Source organism: Netta rufina (assembly GCF_964035555.1).
Source record: "Netta rufina genome assembly, chromosome: 20".
Taxonomy (NCBI): domain Eukaryota; kingdom Metazoa; phylum Chordata; class Aves; order Anseriformes; family Anatidae; genus Netta; species Netta rufina.
In genome coordinates this window covers 4,467,016-4,481,855 of record NC_140144.1, presented here as the reverse complement: position 1 = coordinate 4,481,855, position 14,840 = coordinate 4,467,016, and the positions used below count along the sequence as shown (strand labels likewise).

Sequence of the window (14,840 nt, the reverse complement as noted above, 5' to 3'; positions counted from 1 at the left end):
TCTCCATCTTAAAGGTTAATGATGATGCTTAGGAGAAAAAAAAAAACGCTCAACTTCCCCAATTGTTAAGAGAACGGATGGCAGTGCTGGGCACAGCGCTGGGTCTGCGTCTACGTCGGGAAGGCGAATGCTGTTTGAAAGGCAGTGCTTGTGCTTCCCGGCAGGCTGTAGGAGTGTGGGGCTGCCTGGCAGAGCTGCTGGGCAAGGGGCTGCGGGGGGTGTGCATAGAGGCCACGGGCTTTGGGTGGCTTTTTCTGGCAGCTGTGCCCAAATCCCGCAGGAATCGGCCGCACGCCGGGCACCAGCCTCGCGCCGGTTCCGTGGGAAGCCCCAGCGTGCAGCCCTGGCTCCTCTGAAGGCAGTGGGAGTTCTGTTATTTGTTGCCTCATTACAAATAAGCCTAATGGAACTGGCAGGCACGGAGCTGCTTGAGCAACGCTCTGGAAATGCTTGCAAACAGCACCCAGAGCCAGCCAGGGAGGGGACCCGCAGCCTTGGCTCGGCTGGGCGCCCAGCTCGTGGTGCAGAGAGGAGCCCGGCCCCGCTCGGAGCTGCTCAGACACAGAAACCCATCCCGGCTCGCTCCATGGGAGCTCCAGGAGCTGCCCCGGGATGTCCATCTGTCCGTCTGCGGGGCACCTTCCCACCCAGCTCGTTACAAGGCTGGGATTTTCCAAGCAGCCCCGCTGGCTGTCGGTGATGCTGATCTAACGGGGAAGGCACCTCGAGCAGCAGCGACACGGAGCAAGACACAGATCCTCCTGGCAGGCACGAAGCAGCTCCAGCCCTTCGCGAACGGGCTGATGCCTCGTTAGCCACACTGGTTGTGGGACATCTCCAGGACCTTCCCGTAAAGTAAGGGTGGCACGGAACCGATGCGGCTGAGCCCTGGCACTGTCTGCAGGCAGCGGTGGAGCTGCTGCTGGGCAGAGGAGCAGGCAAGCGAGGCTCAGTCTCTGCTCTCTTCCCTTTCTCCAGCCAGAGATGAGCCCACTTTTCATCTCCACCTTCTCACTAACACACTTTTCTTTTTTTTCTTGGACTTTTCTTGAAACCTCATGCAGGAAACCACCTCTGAGCATAGGTGAAGCATCGGAAATTTCAGTCCCAAAGGGAATAATCTGTATATTTGCAAAGTTGTGAAAAAAATCAGAGCTTTTGCATGGAACTCCTCTTGCAGCCCTGACTCCGTAATGAAGGCATAAATCCAGCTTTGTGTACCTGAGCCCTGCCTGCTCCATAGGCACGAGGCGTTGCTGTGGGAACCGCAACTTTCCGAATTTGTTTCCACTCCGCTCTCTGTTTCAGCTCGCTCCCAACAGGCACTCCAGAGGTAGAAAGATCCACAGCCTACCGCAGGATCTCCCCCACAGGAGAGGCGGTTTGGTGGAAGAAATAAACAGCTGCATAATGGGGAGAGAAGGGAACGGGGAGGGTGGGTGGAGAGGGGGATCACGAGGCGGGTGTGAGGAGGTGGGTGCTGGGGCTGTGCACGGGGGGGTGCAGTTTTGGAAGCGGAGCTGCTGCTGGGTGCAGGGGCAGAGCCGGGGAGCTCGGCTGTGTGCTGGACGTGCTCCTCCTGTGCCTCCCAGGCATGGGGACGGGCACTGGGTGGCTGCTTCTTGCTTTTCCCCTGGAGCTGAGGGTAATGTGAGTGTCTGGCCAATTTTGCATCTTCAGCTTTGTTGTTTCTGCTGGTCAGAGGACGTGCTGTTGGCAAACCTCTTGCAGCAGCACGTCACCCCCACCTGCCATGCCCAGGTTCGCCGTGATGCAGAGGGAGATCTCCTGTCCCATCGCTTGCTACTCCCCCAGCTCCCTTCCCCAGCAGATTCCTGCGTGTTTCCTCGAGAAACAGCTTCAGGAGAGGATGCATTCAGGTCTTGAAGTCCATGTCGAGATTTCATTTGCTGGCTGTCACCATCATCGTGCTGTGTCCAGGTCCCCACGTGCCCACCCTCAGTCCCTGCCAGTCTCCATCCCCAGAGGATTTCAGGGCAGGTTTGGGGGCTCAGTCCGAGGGCACACTGCAAGGCAGGGCACGGCGCTGAGCCCCGAGCTCACGGCACGTGCAGGACATCGTGCCCTAGGACGCGGAGCACGGTGCGTGCCCACCGTCACCGAGGATGCTCTGCAGCCCCAGCGCTCCAGTGATTTACCTCCCTGAAACACCTCAATTTAAATGCTAATTCTCCCCGATCCGAGGGGTGAAGCAGCTGGTGATTAGTGTCAGGCTGTTTACTGCTGGAGTGGTGAACACTGGGGATGTGGCAGGGAGGGATGGCGGCACAGGGACAGGTCTCCTCCACGGTGCCAGCACCGAGCAGCCGATGGAGGGCTGGGGACAACGGCTGTGGCCGTGCTGTGCCACCCCACGGGTCTGTCCTCGCTCCCCCAAGTCTGTCCCCAGCCCCATCCAGCCATGCACTGCTGCAATCCATGGGGAGCACCAAAAGTCTGGGAGCTGGAGGGGACCCCAGGGCCTGGCAAAACCTCCTCAGTCTCCTCTGCATCCCTCCTCGTCACACAGCAGGGGAAATTGCTCGCGCTAATGGCATTTGGAGTAAATTTGGCTACTTGGCAAGGTTGGTGTTCAGCCCTCATTCACCCGTGGCTGAGGTCAGGGAGACATGTGGGGACATCTGCGGCGTGCTTGCTCTTCCCAAAGTGGCTGTGGAAACAGGACACCCTCGTTTCTGTCTCCCAGTGACTCGAGCTGATATTTTTTGCAAATTCAAGTGAAAAAGAAGGAGCTATTTCTGAACATCCCCACCGCAAGCTGGGCTCTTGTGAACTTACAGCCACCCCAACAGAAAAACTTCGCTGAAGGGAATTTGGGTCAAAAGCTGGCATTAAGCAACCTCAGATCCATTGTCCCCAAGCCACTGCGGGTCAGAAAGAAGCAAGATTAATAAATTATTCTTGCTGGGGAAGGCGTCCTGGCTGGCTTACATAGCAGAGCTCTGCAGAAAGCGCAATCCTCGCGTAGTCACTTTGCTGAACATAACCACCCTGGATGATAATGTGATTAACATTTGTAGCTGTGCCGGCTCAGATAAGGGTAATTAAATCTCACGCTTCAGGGCATCAGCTAATCACTTGCGGGGTCATTTTTTATTTTTTTTTTACCCCTTCATGAATATATTTGCCCAGCTGCCGTGACGCGTTGTGAGCATCTGCTGCCAGCTGCGGGCGGAGGCAGAAGCTGGTCCCTGGCTTTCACGTGGCTGCTGTGGGACCTGGTGGCTGTGGCCCCATCCAGGATACCCAGGTGCTCCGGATGCTCCCAAATATCTGTGTCAGCACCAGGGCACCTTCTGCTCCTGGACCCCATGGGATGCCACCGCTCCTCCCGGAGGTTCCCCACCCGTTGTGTGATGCGGTGGCAGCGCTGCGGGGACAGAGCCCATGCTCTGCCTCTCCGTGGATTTATTGCATGACCTTGGGGTGGTATTTAAGGTCAGAAGTCCCCCGGAATCTCTACTGCTTGTATCAAGTTTCTAAAGGGCAGGAGGACGTGGGCAAGGTGAGCTTTTGCTGCTGGAGCTCTGCTGACCCTCTGGTATTTGTCAGCAGCGAGACCCATTCAGCTGGCATTTATTTCCCCGAGGTGGGAAGTACGCTGGTCTGGATACTGGGAGGGGGGGGACTGGGGAAAGGAGGGAAAAACATTTCCCTCTGCAATGACTCAGTGTCTGTAAAGCACCCCGAGAGCCTTGTAGATCTCTCTGGGTGTGCTGGGAAGCGGGAGTTAACTCAGCGGGCATCGCCTGGGGGTAGCGGCTGGCTGCCAGCTGCGTGAGAGGCAAGGGGGTGCTGGAGGGCAGGGAAAGAAGCAGGGGAGGATGTTGCAGGGCTATCAGCTGCTGGAAGTTTGCTGTTTCTTCCCCTGATCCCACCGTTATAAACTTGGCCCCACGGCTGGTAGGAACCACAAGGTGCCTCCTGCAAAAGCCTGGCAGAAACTCTTTTTTTTGTGTGCATTGATGGTGACCGGTGCTGAGCCGCAGGGTTATTAATAAGGAGAGGAGGAAGAGGAGCTGCAGCCCTCTGCCGGCTGCGGGTTCACAGCACACTGCCCGGCACGCCGTGGCTGGGAGCAGTGATTTTGGTGTCCCTGCTCTCAGCCTTCCCCGGCACAGTGCAGGTTTGTCAGGAGGCTCCATCCCAGCAACTTGGTGATGCTGGTGCCCACGCATTGGTGGTCAGCCCCGGGGCATGCTCATGGGGTGGCACAGAGCAGGATGCATGTGGTGGGAGGGGAACGGCGCTGAGCTGCTCCCCAAGAGGTGTGGGTCTGGCAGAGAGGAGGGAGGAGATGCAAAAAGGGCTTGGGAACAAACCCGTGCCATTGCACTGCTCCTGCTTCTGGCACCGCTGCAGGTGTCTGTGCGCACAGTCCCCCTTGCTTGGGGGACTTGATGATGGGGACCCAGTATCCCCATCATCACCGTGCACCCTGTCCTGGGCCCTCCCCTGGTGCTCTTATCCCCCGGTGCAGGGCACGGGGCTGGCCCCTGTCCCATCGTGATGGTCCCCATGCCCCGGGGTGGCAGCGGGGGTCGGTGCCAGGTGAGCCACATCCTGCATTTCGCACCTTGCCTTGCCTGGTAGCGCTGGGGCAAAGCAGCGGAGACGCCGACGTGCCCACGGGCTCCTTCCCGTGTTCCCTGATGATTTCCCTGCCGTTGCAGCCCACAAGCACCCAGCCAGCCCCGGGCTGCAGACTGGCAGTAATTGCAGCCCCCCATTTGCCTTGCTAAGCCAGCAAAAGGCTTAGAACAGCAAATCACCGCCCCGCCGCTGGGGATCCCGCCCGTGATCAATGGGAGATTTGTGAGCCGCTGCGTGAGCGAGAGGATTTTCCCCGCAGACAAATAAAACACTTTTTCTCTGGCAGAGTCTAAAGCGAAGCTCCTGAGATGCTGTCAGGTGCCGGAGGCTTTGAGACGCGGCGCAGGGAGCATCCCCGGGGCTGGCTGCGGGGAGCTGCTCCCCCCTGCTCTCCCCCCGCCATCCTTACACCTCATCCTGCTGGCACCCTTGGAGGTGGTCGTGTCCCCGCTCACGAGGTGGTCCTGGGACGATGGAGCATTTCTGGCTGCGTGGGGACAAGCAGTGGGAGGGGGTAAAATGGGGCTGGTGGGGGCAAGCTACAGGATTGGGGGAAAATGGAGCAGTTGGGGGCAAAATTCAGAGCTGGTTGGGGGAAATCAGCTCGGGGAAATGCAGCGGGGTCAGGCGATGCCAGCCTGAGGGCTGCAGCCTCCCCAGCTCCCAGGGCTGACCTGGTTTTGCAGGAACCTCCCCTTTTCAGCTCAGAAACCCTTTTGTCGAGGCTCCAGGAGGATGCGCAGCCTCCTGGCCTATATTTTGGCTCCGGGATCAATATTTAACACCCCCCTTCGTGCTCGCTGCGCAGGCGTGGGGCGTTTTGCTTGCCGGGGGAGGTTTGTCTCCCAGCCTCGTCTGCTCACCGCTTCAAATAATTTCTCCGGCATCGTTGTTCTAGAAACAATTCATTAGGGGCCTATTATACAATGTTATACCTGCCAAGGTTAGAAAAGATCCCACACGCGTGGTGAAATTGCAGCAGGAGCTGCACGCTTCAGCTTTTCCTGGTGCCTGGCTGTAAGTGTGCATTTTTCTCCCCGCTCACCCCGGGGCAGAGCCGTGCCCGTGGCACTCCGTGGTGATGTCCCCAGCCTGGCAAGAAGCTGCACATGGTGGGAAGCGGGCAAATGAGGGCTGGAGGATGCTTTTCTCTCTCCTCTCAATGCTGCCTGCCAGCCCTCCCGTGGCATGCTTTGAAAATCCAGGCCAGAAGCAGCAGACGGGTCCCCAGGCTGGCGGCGTTTCTGCTGGAAAGCAGAGAGACAACGGAGCCGCAGCCCCGGGGAGCTCATTAAGCATCACCCAGGCTGCTTGAAGATGGGGCAGAGAGAAAAAAAAACGCATCCCCCGCCAGGTCTGCTCCCAGGAACCCACCTGGAGACGTCCCCGCCTGGCCCCGGCGCAGCTCAGCCCCGCCGCCCAGCCTCAGCCCGCGTCCGTGCTTTGCAGTTGTGTTTTTGTCTCTGCAGGGAGAACAACTTCATCAAGGACTTCCCGCAGCTGGCCGACGGCCTCCTGGTCATCCCGCTGCCCGTGGAGGAGCAGTGCCGCGGTGTCCTGTCCGAGCCCCTGCCCGACCTCCAGCTCCTCACCGGTACGGGCACCCCCGGGTGCATCTCGGGGGACCTCGCGGCACCAATCCTGCCTGCAGAAATTGCACGTGGGCTGTGCGAGCCTGCCCCGGGCGGGCAAAATAGCCAAAAATAGAGAGTCTGAACGCCGGCTGTTCCTTTGCAGGAGACATCAAGTATGACGAGGCCATGGGCTACCCCATGGTGCAGCACTGGCGTGTCCGGAGCAACCTGTACCGGGTGAAGCTCAGCTCCATCACCCTCTCTGCAGGTGAGGGCTGCCTGCCACGCTGGGGGGTTTCTGCCAGCATGGAGAGGGCACGTCTGCACGGGTTTCTCATGCAAAGCACCTCACTGGTGGTTTCCATCTCCAAGCTCTGCTCAGGCAGTAACTAATGCTCCCAGTGCTGCTGCAGAGGCAGGCGCAGAGATTCAGAAATACAGAATCATTGGCACTGGAAAAAACCTTCACGATCACTGAGTCATCAGCCTGACCCACCGAGTCCCATCACTAAACCATGTCCCTTAGTGCCATGTCCACTTGTCTCTTAAATACCTCCGGGGATGGGGATGGGGCAGCAGGTTTTGGTGCTTGCACGAGCTCCTGATTACAGGGGGGAACTGAGGCAGGGAGCGGTGCCCCGTGGCTGGGCAGAGGCTGGAGTCAGAGCCAGGACAAGCTGGTGAGCAGCACAACAGGAGGGATTCGCGTGATGCACTGTGTGCATGGATGCCTGTGTGTGTGAAAAACAAAAAAAATAATAAGTGAAAAATGTGGTTTCGAAAGGACCCAAGCTGTAGAGGCAGGTCGTATAATGCAGGCAGTGTCAGGTGAAGAGGGGGCAGGTGGGATGATCCTGCAAATGCCAAAACATTTCACTTTCACATTTTTATAGCTACCCATTTTGGTAGAGGAACACTGAAATGTTTTGTTGTGACCTGGAATGTTTTGCCTTTTCATTTCAAAACAGCATTTCTTATTTAAAAATCAACCTATTTTTAAAGGGAAAAAAAAAAAAGAAAAAGATTGAGCAGTGAACAGCCCCAGAACGAAGCAACCTGCTTGGAGCTGAACAAAATCTTTGGAGTCAGCCCCAAATGAATTCCTCCAGCTTTTTCCTTCCACCAACCTTCTCCTTCAATCAGCCAGCCGGCCAGGCAGGCAGATGACCCCATTTGGGTGACAGCTGGGACATATTTCCTTGCAGTGTGTTTTCAGTGTCGCCAATGAAGCAAAGTGATGATATTGCCCTGCTCCAGCCGGTGTCACGGCGTGGTACCTCTGTGGTTTCTGCTCCCCATACACAGTGAGGGTGCACGGCACCATCCCTCACAGCAGCCCCAGCCACCTGCATGGGCTCTGCAGGACGCTGCTCGAGGCATCGCCCCACCTGCCTTGGTGCAGAGCAGCCAGAGCCTGGCCCCATGGGTCCCCCTGGGCTGTCCCCAGCTTTTGTAACCACAGCCAGGGGTTGTGCGGGGTATTTACGCAGGGGGTGGGCTGCGGTGCCACCTGTAATCAATTCGTCCTTGCACCAAGGCATTGCTGGCTGTGGTTGCTGCAAAGCAATGTCCTGTGGGGACAGCACCACCCAACGTGCCCGCTTCCTGCAGGATGGCCTGGGCGCGTGGAGGCTTGTTCACGTGCACATCCTTGGAAATTTGCTTGAGAAATCTCTCAGGGAGAGGAATTGCTGAGGGATGGCAGAGCCACAGCCCAGAGTAAGCAGCAGGTTGTGGATTGCAAGAGCAGAGGCAAAGCGCAGGGGCGAGGGGGGGAACCACGCTTTGCGCCCCCGCAGGGGTCTGTGCATCCCCCGGGGCTGCCTGCCCTGCCTATCCCACCCGCCCACAGTGTGCTTTGCTCCCACAGGCTTCGCAAACATCCTGAAGATCCTGACCAAGGACAGCAGCCGGGAGGAGCTGCTCTCCTTCATCCAGCAGTTCGGCTCGCACTACATCGCGGAGGCGCTGTACGGCTCCGAGTTCAGCTGCACCATCCACTTCCCCAGCAAGAAGGTGCAGCAGCAGCTCTGGCTCCAGTACCAGAAAGGTGAGGAGGGCAGAGCCCTAAATGCCGGTCCTTTTTATTCCTATTTTCCGTCGGTCAGCCCCTATCCCTTCTCCCTTCCCTCGCCGTCTGGTTCCCAGCCCCGCCGCCGTGCCCCGAGCCCGGGGTGCTCCGGGTGGGTTTATGGAGATGGGACGTAATTGAGCTGTCGCAGAATGGCTTCGTTTTATTGCTTGTGACAATGACGGTCTTTAAGGAAGTGTATTAAATCAATAGCAGCCTCATTGTGCTACACTATAAATAACGAGACACATCATTAAACAGGGCAATAAACTTCAGGACTTTGAAGTAATACAATTAGGTTATGTTTATAAAAACTCCCTTATCGCCGTCACCTTCCATTTGCCAATTCATCTCCCTCCTCCAGGGAGCTTGGGATATTCCCTTGGCCCGACATCTTTCTCTTGGAGATGTCTGTGGTGTTTCTGGCGGGGTTAGGGCACGTTGCAGGGCTCAGGAGGCCATGAAGGTGCTTCCAGCCTGTTCCGTGCGCGCTGCTGACAGCGGCTCCTCCACTGCATTGGCCAAGGCGCCCACCAGCCCCCGCTGCCCCTTCCCCTTTGCCTCCGTCTTCCCAGCACAGCTATTCCTGTAGGCATGTTTGTAACACCCCATATTCATTTGTCTGGGTTTTAAGTTGTGATAATTGAAGTTTGCCACAGTGCTGCCCTGTTTAGCAGGAGGAAGCGGTGCGGAGGTGAGCTGTGTGCGTACACGCGGTGTTACGAGGCACTCAGACACCACGCTCCTGCCAGCCCTTTGTGGATGTGCCTGTGGGGTGCAGGCCTGGAGCAGCGTCCCAGGGGTGACGGGATCGATGAGGGCCCCCCCGTTCTGCACCCACATCCTCTGGCATCGCCGCTGCTCCGTGGTGCCGGGGCCACGCGGTGACCGGTGCTGCCACCCGGCCCTGCTGCAGGATGTCCCCAGTTCCTCAGCACCCACAGCCGGGTCACTGGCTCTGGTGAGGGTCCTGGATCCCTGAGGTCCCACGGGGATTTTGTGCATCACACCTGCCCATCAGCATTTCATTTCTGGCTGTGCTGTGTTATTTGGGTGCTGGCTCCCTCCCTCTTCTTGGTGTGTGGCTCCGTCCTAGAGGGGGTTTGGCAGCCGGCAGGCTTGGTGAGGTTGAAGTGGGTTGGTTGGTGCTGCTGAGGAAACAGAACTGTAATGAGCTCTCTGATGGCCTGAAAATGCTCCTGGAAACAGGTTGAGGATGCTCAGGGCTCTTGTGGCTGCCGGGGAGGCCGGCTCTGTGGGTAGAGGAGGGCACCACGGGGAGCCCGGGGCTTTCTCCTGGAGAAACCACCGTGAAGAGGCAGAGCTTGCGTTTATGATAGACAGATTTTATTCCCAGCATCTCTGCTGATTTACCCTCATTTTAGCAGTGACATAAGGAGGCTCTGAACAAATAGCCCCAGCTAGGCAGCTCCGGATGCCTTCTCGACTTGGAAACAGCTCTGGCCCGGCAGGCTCCCCGCGGCTCCTTCCAGAAGCGCTCCGAGCGCACGCATGCATCATCCCCAATAAACACAGCAGCAAGGCCGGGATAACCACGGTTTGTTAGTGAGCAAAGCAGACCAGGAGAGGGGGAGACGAGCATGTTCGCAGCATCATGCAGAATTATTTTAACATTTTAATCAACTCCGCGGCTCTCAGGGCAGCCGGTGACGTGGGTCGGTGCCTGTGCATCAGTGTCCGCAGCCAAACGGAGGAGAAAGTGATGCAGGCTCCCGTGGGGGCTGCTGGAAAGTTTGTTCCCCCTTTGGGGTGAGCCTGCTGAAGTGGCTCTGGCTGTAGAAATGCAAATTGAGCCGTTCTGCTGGCTGCACTGCGCTGGGGGGCAGAGCTGGTGCCGGGGACAGGAGCAACCCTCCCCATCAGCAGCCCAGCTCTGGGGACAGGAAGAGCAGAGCCACCAGGACGATTTATGGGGATTGTTGGGAGGCAGGAGCTGCAGGTGGTGACAGAGCCACCTGCCCCAGTCCCCAGGGTGTGCAGGAACAAATCCTACAAACGAGAGGCAGGGAGGCTGTGCTGCTGCCCACGCGACGCAGCTGCTGGGTGCCCACGCTGCGCCCCTTCCCGAGCACACACGGACGCTTCCCCAGGCTCCACTGAGGAACTGAGTGAGCAAACCAACCTGAACCCAAATTTTATTTCATGCAGAATGATTTAAATCCCATTTTTAGCTCCCACTTGCTCAGGCTCTGTGCAGCCAAGCCACGCTTTAACTCAGAGGGGCCTCCAGGTGGGGGACCTTGAGACCAACCTGGCCATCGATCCGTGCTATGGGAGCCCGCCTCAGTTTCCTCCACCACCAAAGGCAGCATTTCACACCAACAGCACTTCACTAAGTGCCCAGCAATTGTGTGAACATCTTAATTTGGCAGCTGGGGCCAACGTGACAGCCCAGGCCACCTCCCGTTGCATTTAAGACCGGGCTGGGACTGCCTGGGATGGAGTTGCACTGCGTGGTGCTGCAGCCGGGGTCTGTGGCTCACGCAGGGGTGCTAACAGCCCGGTGCCTTGGCTGGGGCTGAGCAGTGCCTGCACAGCATCAGGGCTCTGTGCTCCCCCCGTGAGCAGGCTGGGGCTGGGCGAGAGGCTGGGAGAGGACACGGCCAAGATTGGTGACCCAAAGGGGCCGCACCATACAACGTCACACTCAGGAGGCTGGGATCTGCACTGCAGAGACACCGTCCTGAAACGCACAGGAGAAGAGAGAGGGATCCCTCCACCAGCAAATAAAGCTGCCAGGGGTGTTTCATCCACCAGCAGGGATGTGTTGGCTCCCTGGCCCCTGGCTCTGGCTGGATGAGGAGAGCTTGGCTGGGAAAGGGAAGGGCGGCTCTACAGCAACCGCTGACAGCCCCGGTGGGATTCTCCCAGCGCTGTTCCAGCTCGCTCCCACTGCGCTCCACAAAATGCAGAACAAACGCCTGTAAGTGCTCTGGCACTTAGAGAAAATGGAGATATTATCAGCGGCAATGCGGAGGGTCTCGTCTTGTCAAGCATTTGAGTGACAGCCCTTTCCCTTCGCGCCGTGACGCCTGGCAGAGCCTCAGTGTGGGGGACTCCTGTTCTCCAGCTGGGAAGAGCTGGGAGAAGAAACACCGTGCCCGTGGATCATTGCCGGGACCACCAAGGGGCTGGGAGAGGGGCTGGAGGAGCAGGGAGGGCTTTCCTCGTGCTCTGGATGTGCAGGGCACAGGTGGAGGCGCAGAGGTTCTCGGTACCAAATTCTGGCGTTGCTTTAGGTCCCTGGTGCATGAACTCCTCTTCCCGTGTGTCCTACAAACAGCAAATCTCTCGAGTGCCCTTGGCTGGGGCTCCCTGGCCCCGCTGGGCACTCAGCACGCTGGACTTTGGAAGTGGCTGAGGCAGGTCTGAAAGATGTTCACTCTCAGGAGCTGATCTTTTATTACAATAGTCCACGGCGAGGCTGTGCTCTGGCAGGTCCCACCATGGTCACTAAGGCTTTCGGATCACCCGTCCAAGCATTACGCACTTACCTTCTCTTGGATCGTGTGCCATTGGTTGTGTTCACCTTTCAGAGGTTGCAGTTTTCTTGCTTTTTTTGTGAACTGGGCAATTAGATAAAAACCTTCATAAAATGTAAGCCACAGGAAGCAGCCTAGAGGTCTGCTGAAAGGGCAGCCCATAGTCTTCAGAGTAGGGTCTGTGGATCCCTTCTGTCCTCCAAGGTCTAATTCCTCTCCCATCAGGTCTGGCGTTGCCATAGGACAATTAAGAAGGAGCCAGTCCATGGGAACCTTTAGATTCAAATTCCTAGACATGAAGGAAGCGCTAGGGCAAGCTCTGCCTCTGTTAGAGGAGCTAACAGCTTTCCCTCATACCTGCCTGTCTGAAGGAACATGTAGGGAACTTCCCTCTCCTTCAGCTCTGCTCCTATAACCACCGCTCTATTACCTTTGTAACGCTCTCACTGCTGGTGGTTTATACCCTTATATTTATTTCAAAACCTCCGATTTTGACATTTTGTTCAGAGAAGGAAAGAAAAAAAAAAAAAACAATTTAGCTAGTTGCCGTGAAATTTAGTTTAGACTAAAATATGTGCTGTGACTCAGTCTGCTAAATGACCTTATGCACTGCTCATTGTAATCCAGAATTGCCAGGCAAGTAGAGTAATTAGTTGTGCAAAATGAAATAACTTTAAATCCTCACATTGAGTAATGACCCAGAAAAATCACTTAAACTATACAATAGAAAAAGACCGAAAGCATCTGGCTTTGTTTTTACTTCTGTGGCTCTGCCCCCTTTGATTAAGAAACACTCTCTCCCCCTCGTCCCTTTCGAACCCGTGGCTGTCAGCTGCTGCCCGGAACAAATGTTCGCAACTTAGTTTGCCTCTGCCCAAGAAATCATAACTCCTCGTAAAACGTCAGCCTGTGCCTGGCAGCACCGGCACAGCAGTCGTTCTGCAGGGTTTGTATAGGTTTGATAAACTGGCAGCTCGTCGCTGCTTAAAGAGCTGCTTCCTATCAGCCGAGATGAGCAGGACTCATAAAAGCCTTCACCCAGCGCAGCAAACGGTGTCAGGCAGAGGGGCGAGGGGTGAGCTTGTGTGGCTGGAAAGCCAGGAAGGTGCAAAACGGAGGCAGAAAGCACCAAAATGAGCCAGGGGCGAGTGGGGTGATGGCAAACCCGAACGCAGCTTGCAGCCAAGTGCCCACAACACGCGTGTTCCTGGAAACGTCAGGTAGCGGCTAAATACAAGGTCCTGGCCCTGCGGGAGCATCGCTGCAGGTGGATGTAGGAAACCCCAGCATCTGGTTAGGAGGTGGGCAGGGAGGTGTGGGCTGAAGTTACCTTAGAGCTGCCGAAGAGATCCGATTTCTCCCTCACAGCCTGCCAGCGGAACAGGGGGCTCGTAGCTGTTGTTAGCGAGTCTCATTCCCAGCGGCCGTAAAAAACAATCTGCCGCCAAAGGGAGGAGATGAAGTGTTTTTAATAACAAAATGAGCCGTTCGCAATGCACTTTTAATTGGATCAATTTTTCCTTTATTACACAACCTTTAAAAATCAAACACAGACGTAGAAGCAGACAAGTCCTTTCTCCAGGTAAGGAGCAGAAGGCGAGCTGTTTCATCACACTCCTTAATTACTGCGCTTCGTCTCATTTGGCAGACGATCACAACATCGCGTGGGGGCACCGCGGCAAGAAACAGCTCCACAGCATCACCTCACTGTCACTGTCGAGCTTTGTCAGGGGAAGGGCATACCCTGGGCCGAGGACAACAGGTTTTCTTTTTCCCTTTTCTGCCTGAAACCCCAGACGAGAAAAAGAGCTGCAGACAAAGCCCACCCAGGCACCTCGCGCTGTGCCTGCTCCCAGCGATGCAGAGCAGAGCAGGGATATTTTTTCCCAAATCTCTCTGTGAGAAGCAGACAGGTTCTGTTTGAGCTGTGTAACCAGGAACAGACTGGGGTACCCAGCTGCTCAGCCCGTTTACTGGACCAGCTTTGCCGTCGCTTTAAGCACTCCAGGAAACGTTCTTGCTTAGTGTGATGTTTATTGCAAAAAAAAAAAAAAAAATTCCATTGGAACAGAGACCGACAGAGGTACAAATTATCATAGATAATATTGCTTCAGTTATTCAGGTAGCTTCCTTCTTGGAGCAGTTCTTGGAAACAGGAGAGATGTTTAAAAGAGATCAGTAGGAGAGGAGCTGCCATTACCATAATACTGGAAAAAAATGCCTTGAGTTACAGTGTAATTAACTGCAGAAGGTCCCAGTAATAGTAGTCATCTCCCAAAAACATACATGCAAGATGAGATCAGCTCCCCAAATTGCTGTTACATACCGTAGGAGACTGCCCCCTCCCACCCAAAAGGAGAAGCAGGGGATGTAAATTGTTGTGTGCATGTTGATAGCCTCAGCAAATACACAGAGCAGCTCAGGAGGGAAGGGAGGATTAAATTCCCTTGAGCTCCTTTAGTGTCTTCCATCATCTACCCTCAGCTCCTACCCCCTTCTCCACGAGCTTTTTCCAGCAAATTTCAGCAGGAAAAAATTGTTGCCGTGGTCAGGGGGCACCTCCATCCCACAGCTGGCTTTTTGCTAGTCGAACACAGCAAAGAGAAGAAAAAAAATGTAAAATCCTACCAAAAGGGTTCTGCTCCCAGTGCTGCTTCTGGAAACCCTGCAACTGCAAAGCAACTGGCTGCAGCTGCTGCTCCACAGCCTGTTTTGCTTTGCTGCTTCACCGGGGGAAAGTCTCTGGGAGCTTAAAAAAAATCACCTGTTGCATACATGTTGTTGGACAAGCAGCAAACAATTTGCTGTGGTTTGGCAGCCACCATAAAATCAGCTTTTATACTGTCTGCCGTGCCCCCAAATTTGCAACTACGTTGTTGATGGCAACAAATAAATGCACTGCAGTGTAACTATTATCTGTGGCAGATTAACATGCTACCACTGTGTCCTATTTAAATGCGTCTTTCCATCAATAAACTATTCCAGGCGAGCAGCACCACACTGAGGTACACATTTATCAGCCAGGAGCGTAGCACTGTGGGGGCCTTGGTTCACACAGCTGCAGTTTTGTGCTTCATT

The 14,840-nt window shown here is 55.8% G+C and overlaps 1 protein-coding gene across 1 annotated transcript in view; it reads left to right on the top strand.

The window, feature by feature from the left end:
- ASTN2 (astrotactin 2) overlaps positions 1 to 14,840 on the top strand; it is a gene marked incomplete at both ends in the record, with an annotated part of 316,075 nt that overhangs the window by 190,204 nt on the left and 111,031 nt on the right. Inside the window, 3 exons of the mRNA XM_084298804.1 lie at positions 6,084 to 6,208; positions 6,352 to 6,456; positions 8,059 to 8,238. Of these exons, the coding sequence (XP_084154930.1) occupies positions 6,084 to 6,208; positions 6,352 to 6,456; positions 8,059 to 8,238 (410 nt within the window). The remainder of the gene's footprint in view (positions 1 to 6,083; positions 6,209 to 6,351; positions 6,457 to 8,058; positions 8,239 to 14,840) is intronic.